At 40.3% G+C, this 7439-nt stretch overlaps 1 protein-coding gene across 1 annotated transcript in view; it reads left to right on the top strand.

The window, feature by feature from the left end:
* The window catches only part of Syne1 (spectrin repeat containing nuclear envelope protein 1), a 564055-nt gene that overhangs the window by 121157 nt on the left and 435459 nt on the right, over positions 1-7439 (top strand). Inside the window, 1 exon segment of the mRNA XM_023706255.1 lies at positions 6107-6202. Within this exon segment, the coding sequence (XP_023562023.1) occupies positions 6107-6202 (96 nt within the window).

Genomic DNA, 7439 nt, shown 5'->3' with positions numbered 1-7439 from the left:
AAGAAAGAAAGAAAGAAAGAAAGGAAAGGAAAAGGGTATTGGGTGCCTCAGAGAGACAGGAGGCAAAGCTGCCTGGCAGGGAGGGGTTGCCCACTCAGCGGGCCTCTGTACTCTCACCCTGCCCCTCCCACATCTAGGCCTGTCCGTAAGAAAGGCACTGCTGGCTTCCAGGAGACAAGCCTGGGGCACTTGCAATCAGCTGCCCCTTCAGGGGGCTCAGTGCGGGGGTGGGGGGGGGTGAGGGAGAGGGCCGCAACTCCAGGAGCTGAGGTCGGTGTCATGGACGCTGTGCGCTTATGTGGCACACCTGTTCTAAATCCCTGGACACAAGGCTTGGGTGAGCATCTCTGCTTGGCAATGTTTTGCATGTGCTGTCACATGTCTCTGCTGAGAGCATTGTGTCCCCGCATGACTCTGCTTCAGAAGGGACAGGTCACTCGGCTTGGGAGCCACGGCACACAGTCTCCTGGACTCCACGTGCCTCTTTGCTCTGGTGGTTATCACCTGCATCGCTTGGCTGTCATAAGCTGTAGCCTAAGAGCTTCTCTGGGTGTTGTGAGCTTCGCCATACCTTCAACTCTGCAAGTGTCTTGGGGACCTTAAGTCTTGGGAAGGACATAAGCAGAGAAGCTCTTGAGACCTTCACAATAGAAAACGGATGACACTTGTCCTTAGTCACTGTCACAGCATGATTTAACCCCAAATGGCTTCTGGATCCAGGCAGATGGTCTAATGAGCCCTGCTCAGGATAGAGAGTGTCACAAACGTGATCATTAGGGACATGGTGTGAGTCAGCTGCCTTGTGTCAGTGCCAGTGTGTGTTTACTTACATGGTGATTCTATTACTGCTTTTTGATCCTTGTTAAGTTCACATTATGAAGTGGCTTTTTTGCCTGCTTAGGCAGAGTGAAGTGGCCGGAGTACGATCTCCAGCATGTTATGCCAGCCCAGCCCCCGGGGTGCCCTGAGATGGCGATTGAGACTGGGTGTGGTGGCCCACACCCGTAATCCCAGCGCTTGGGAGGCTGAAAACAAGAGGGTCACTATGAGTCCAATCTACATAGTGAGAGCCTGGAGACCCTGTGCTAAATACGTAAAAAAAAAAAAAGTGGCTTTTTGCTAATAAATTTGTAGTAGCATGCTAGGCACTTTAGTTTACAGTCCAATATTTTCTTTACCTATTAAGCAAGAGTCACATTTACAGGTTTTCATATTACCCTGGGAAATACCTACATTTTATACTAAGCTACCTGTTTTACAAGGTGGATCCAATTGTAAGAAGCACAGGTTCAAATCCGAGAAGACAGAAATACGATCTTGGCCAATGTCTTAACATTGCTGAGATCCATTCATTCCTTGCATTTAAAGAGAAGGTAGTGGGCTGTTACTGTAGTTCAGTGGGAGAACACTGGCTGGTATGCAAGAGGCCTTGGGTTTGATGACCAACAGTGTAAATATAAGTAAAGAAGGGATCATATTATCATACATGGTGGCTGTGCATATACAGAGAGATATCATGTGGAGTCCACAAGATAATATTAAACACATTTAGATGCTAATTGTGTTCCATTTATTCCTCCTTCTGCCTTCTTTCTTCTGCCTTCCTTCCTATTATCTGCTAAACTGAGTATATAAGCTAGGAACCCCAGAGAAACCCATGCAAGATGGGAATACCTGTTTGTACACTTTAGTAAAGGAGTGCAGTGAGTACAGGTAGGTGCTGCCCTGCTCGGCTCCTTAAGTTCGCTTTTGGTGCAAATGGTTGTGCTTGATACCTTTTCCCATAAGATTCTTTTCTCTTTTCTCCCTAAGTAAGTTAACTGGTTTTTCAGGGCATGAATTGATGAGTAGCATAGCAAACTGGGCCATCCTTCCATGTGCGATATACAAAAACAGATGATGGATGACAATTAAATGTGCTAGGGATATAGCTCAGCAGTACGAGTGCCTTCCAGGCAAGAGCACATCCTGAGTTCGATTCCTGGCTCCAAAAAAAGGATTAAATATATGAAGTGCTTTAGACTATCAAAGAGCACAAGTTTATCACACACACATGCACATACACAAGAGGAGCACAGACTATTTCCTCCGAAGATAGGAAGTGGTCTGTAAAAATCATATCAAAAATACCTTGTTGCCTCCTCAGGTTTCATAAAGTTCCAGGAGAAACATTTGATGCTTGAAATGGGAAAAAACAAGGAAAAGGTCTTATTTCATGATATCAGGGGCTGCTATGAGAAAACAGTGAGGGAAGAAGCAGAGCGCAACGCTCTGTGAGGTCTGTGTAACTTGGGAGAGAAGGCACCATGGGGCAGGGGACTCACTGGGCAGTGCCAACTCATCAGCAACAGAACCAAGAGCAGACTTCAGTGACTGACTGAGCTTCCCTGCTTGAGTCCAGCAGGACACAGACTTTCAACCTTGTTTGAGAAAAGCTTCTAGAAGACGCAGCACCGAAGCCAAGTGCTTCTCCTCTTGTTCTCTCCCTTGTCTCCCCAACCCCCTCAGGGGCTCCATTCTTGGAACCACCCCAGACTCTGCGAATAGGTCCAGGTTCCACTGTATCTGTAGAGCTTACAAATTACAACTGATGGGGCCAGAGGACAGTATAATTTTGCCAAATACTCCATGAAAAAGGGCAGCTCAGGCCAATTTCCTTTGATTAAAAAAAGATGATTGTGGTCTTAGGAAATATTTGACAGATTTCTTCTTAGTGCTCAAAAGCAATAAAAAAAAAAAATCCATGTTGCCTTTGTTTTCCATTAAGTCTGGCTGCAGTAAATTATTCCTTTGCCCTTTGGCCCTACAATCCAAGTCCAACCAAACTAGTCATATTGATGCTGCATCTGTGTCTATGGTAACAAGAAACATTTCAACTAAAAGCTTATCTGCTGGAATGGTCCCCTGAAATGTGATGTAGTCACACAAGTAAAGGTCCTGTGTGGTCAAACCCAGGTCATGTATGTACTCAAGCAGCACCCACGCAAAATGCAATTGCAAAACTTGTCACTAAGATTTTTTATTGCACTGTAATTTTTGATAAATGAAGGTGTTTCCTTGGTTTCTCACAGTGTTTATCTTCATTCATCCAGCTAGTCCGTAAGCGACATACACAGAGTTCCTGCCATGTGTTCCACAAGGTTGAGGAGTGAACACCTACCTGGAAGGGAGGACTCAAGAGTCTTGTGTCTGCAGACACAATTTTGTAAAGAACAAAAGGCTCAGAATTGAAATAGGAAAGTGGTCAAAGTTAGGAAGAAAAAAGACAGAGGGTACATGACATAGATAGATAGATAGATAGATAGATAGATAGATAGATAGATAGATAGATAGATAGATGGATGGATGGATGGATGGATGGATGGATGGATGGATGGATGGATGGATAGATAGATAGATAGATAGATAGATAGATAGATAGATAGATAGATAGATAGATAGATAGTAGATAAACAGATAGATGACAGATAGAGATGATAAGGAGACACCAGTAGACAGACAGGCAGGCAGGCAGGCAGAGTAGATGGACATATACAGAGCTAAAGAGGAGACACGTGAACTAGGCACACTGGTCCCAGAAGTTTGAGAGGAGCAGGTCAGGAGAGAACAGCTCCAGCGGTGTCCCATGCAGGGTCTGATGAACTTGTCCAGTGATCGGTGCTGATCTGAAGGTTGAGGACAGAAGCCCTGTGGAACATGATGTAGACAGCCACCAAGGACAAAAGGAAAATGCCACAGCATCCGTGGAGATGGGAGAAGGAAAAATGGGAGGTGGAACTGAGGTCAAGAGAAAATATTTTTCAAAGTAGCTGAGATCTACTCATATTTGCCTCATAGTGGGATAGACAAATGCATGCAATTTACCCTCTTTTTGGGGTCAAAGTCTTGGAATATTTATTACTTTAAGGGGATACCTTGTTTCCTTAATTTTATTCACTCATTCGGGTTAGTACAATATGAGAATCATTTGTAGTTGCTCATGAAATATTACATATTTTCCTTGTTTTACTTTATTTAAATTATTTAAGTATACAGGTAATACTTTGCATGGCAAATAGATCTGTAATAACTATACATGGGAATGCAATGATTTTGATTCTTATCACCAGATAGTTTTCACTGTAATGGTTCCTTTTATTCTAAATAATTTTATTTAATGCTTAGAATACAAAGTCTCTTATGTTTCTGCTATGTAAATAAGAAGCAGTGTTAATGGAGGGAATTCAAGAAAATGACTGAAGGTGAAAACTGTTATTTTGGAACATGTTCTTCACAGCATGAGAACAAAATGTGTTCAGCTGTTCATTTTATGAAGAGAGGAAAATATATTTAAAATTGAAATAGTACTATTCAAAGTACATTATTCATGCAACCATAAGGTAAACATAAATGCTCCCAATCAGTGGATAGAAAAGAAGTCAATTTCAACAAAACATGTGGTATCTAAATATCTCTACCTAGAACCTATTTTTCTAGAACAAAAGACAATTGGAAGTTAAGAGTCAAACACTAAGTTTTTGAAAACTATTCAGTGAGAATCAGAAAAATAGGAAGCTTGAAATCAGACAATAAATGGGGGGGAAAAAGTATTTCTCTTTTCTGGAACATCAATGTTAGCATCATTTCTTTATTTTCTTCTAGGCCAGGATAGACTGTAATGGAAGATATTACAAACTCTAGTACATTGAACATTTATAGACCTCAGTAAGAAATGAAAGACTCTCATGAACTGGATGGGAGATATTTTACAAGGAGTGGGGATGGATCTGCACTTACCATCGTGTCTTGTGCTTATGCTCTTTTGGGTCTGCTAGACGTGAAACAGAACACAGCCAGCCTGCTCGCCTCTGGGAATAGAGTCAGTGACATTGGATATGTGAACAACTGACAGTCAGTGACATTGGATATGTGAACAACTGAGAGCACAGCAGGACCCCGAGCTAGTGAGCTTGCCCTGGTGGGAGCATCCCACAGAAGGGCTGCATCTTGCTAAACCCTATGAGGTGGCCTGCTCACACAAAGTAGTGAGCTTAATCCAGTTTGTGTGGGGTGTTTCCCACTGTCCTTCCAGGATAGCTTTAATCTCCAGCTCTTTCTCTTTTTCTTTAGGTTGATGGTACTCTTTTTTCTTTCCCTTATACCATCACATCTCTGTTTAAAAAAAAAGTCTCATGGTTTCAGGGTAAATCTTGAGGGGATTTGACTGACCTTGTCAAATCCAAAAGTTACATTTTTAGTTGTATAACTCTTGCTTCAATTTGGTCTTAACCATCTAGCAGAAAAGTATAACCACGAGATATAAAAAGTAAAGTCATATTAATATGCTGAGCTATAAAAGGCTCAAGTCAACAAATTCTGACATGGCCAGTACTGCTGATAACCCACTACTATTATGGACTATTGGACTATATTGGGTTATTTTGCTAAATTCAAGTATCTACAACATTTGAACTGGCATCAAGTATGAAAAGGCCCTTTAAAGACTTCTTCAAATACAGCTTCTCTAACAGCAATGGAGCACCCATCTCTGACAAAACAAAACAAAAAGGGAGTATAAATAAAGGACCATTTTGTAGTGAAAAAAATATATATGCATATACAAAATAGTTAGGATAGATATACAACTACTTTCTCTTAGTTCAATAAGAAGAAAGATTTGTGCTAATATTTTTTAGATAAGAGATCATTCTGTACTGTGAATAACTACTACGAAGACAACAATATGCAATGTATTAATTATTGTAACTGTCCTACTGACCTATTTTGACACTCTCATTGCTATTTCTTTCTCATTAAAATTAATAAAAAAAATTTTAAAAGTCTTGTTTTAGAAGTAAGCTGTCTAAGTACTAAATCTTATGAGCATTCTGAATATTGTGCTTTATTTCCACTTATTTTTTTTTTCTTGTAGCAGTTCTGAAAAGATAGCTGGCAATAATTGATAAATAATTATTGGCTTGCAGTATAGCATGTGGTTAGCATGTGTGCAGATGTGGATTCCATCCTCAGCACTGGTGGGGGGGGGAGAGGAACAATAGGAATGGGGTGGAACTTTCTTGTGCAAAGTAGAAATTTCACCACCCACAATAGCTTTTTTATTTTACAGCGGAAGCCCCCAATGGTGGTGGATGATCTCTTTGAAGACATGAAAGATGGTGTCAAGCTGCTGGCTCTTCTGGAGGTCCTGTCTGGGCAGAAACTGGTAAGGGTTTTTTCAGAACATATTTGTCAAATGGCTTACATTTGGAATTTGGGGACCTTAAAATTTGGGGAGGAAGGGGTCCAGCCCACTTGAGAGAAAGTTTTGTTGTTGTTGTTTTTAATGGTAGCCATTGTTCAAGGTTTATTTGATATTGAAGTTGGTGCAATACTGGGTTGCACTGTTCATAGGTAGATCTTTTTATATTATATGGCAAGGATATATATATATATCCTTATATATATATAAATAAAATCCTTTAAAACATTTATGCACAAGACATGCAATATTGGATTTGTATACTGGATCCCAGGCTGTGACCAACTGGAGAAAGATCAGGCAAGGCTTGATGAGTGAGGCTGTGTAAGAGAGTAACACATCTGTTGACTGTTTTGTTCTTTGAGACAGGATCCTACTAGATGGTCCAGGCTGACCCTGAACACCTCGTGCCTCAGTCAGATTCCCAAGTGCTGGGATTGTGGATGTGCACCACCACACTCAGCAGTTCTTTCCTTTTACAGCTGATGATACACTAGAAACAATTCCCAGCAGATTGAAAATATCATGTTTGTAGAAGCAACCTAAGGAATAGCAGAAAATAACTTGCTAAGTAACCTGGCATAGCTAACTATTGCATCTGAAGTGATATCTAAGAAAATTAGTTACAAATTAATGCAGCTAGTTGGTGAGTTAACTAATTAATGCAAATTAGCATCACTTCAACTGTTTGCTTTACACCAAAAGAAGGTTACTTGTCCATACCTGTGTATTCACATAGTTGTTAAAAACTAAGCTTGAAATTAATGTGACATTTATCATGTTCTTGTTGACATGCTGTCTCATCATTTGTAGGAAGAACAGCATGTTCTTTCCTATGCTGTGGAGCTAACAGAGTGGAAAACAACACTGACAATAAACTATAAAATATGTTTCATCAGTATATTGTTATATGATAAACTATCTATACTGTCTTGCTCCTGTCCTTTTTTTTTTTGAAAATTTTTTTCACAATTTTATTGATAAACAAATAGCAATGACAGAGTTTCAAATCAAATTGGTAGGACAGTTTCAATAATTAACACATTGCATACATTCTTCCTAGTGATTAATTGCTGTACAAGATGCGGACATGATATCCTATTTACAAACACCATTAGAACAAATCGCTCTATTCATTAAGAGAATGTAACTATATATCTATCCTAACCACTTTGAATACACAGATAAAAAATGGACATTC

This window comes from Octodon degus, unplaced genomic scaffold (genome assembly GCF_000260255.1).
Source record: "Octodon degus isolate 3935 unplaced genomic scaffold, OctDeg1.0 scaffold00246, whole genome shotgun sequence".
NCBI lineage: Eukaryota > Metazoa > Chordata > Mammalia > Rodentia > Octodontidae > Octodon > Octodon degus.
The sequence above is the reverse complement of the archived record's forward strand: the minus strand, read 5'-3'. Positions and strand labels throughout refer to the sequence as shown.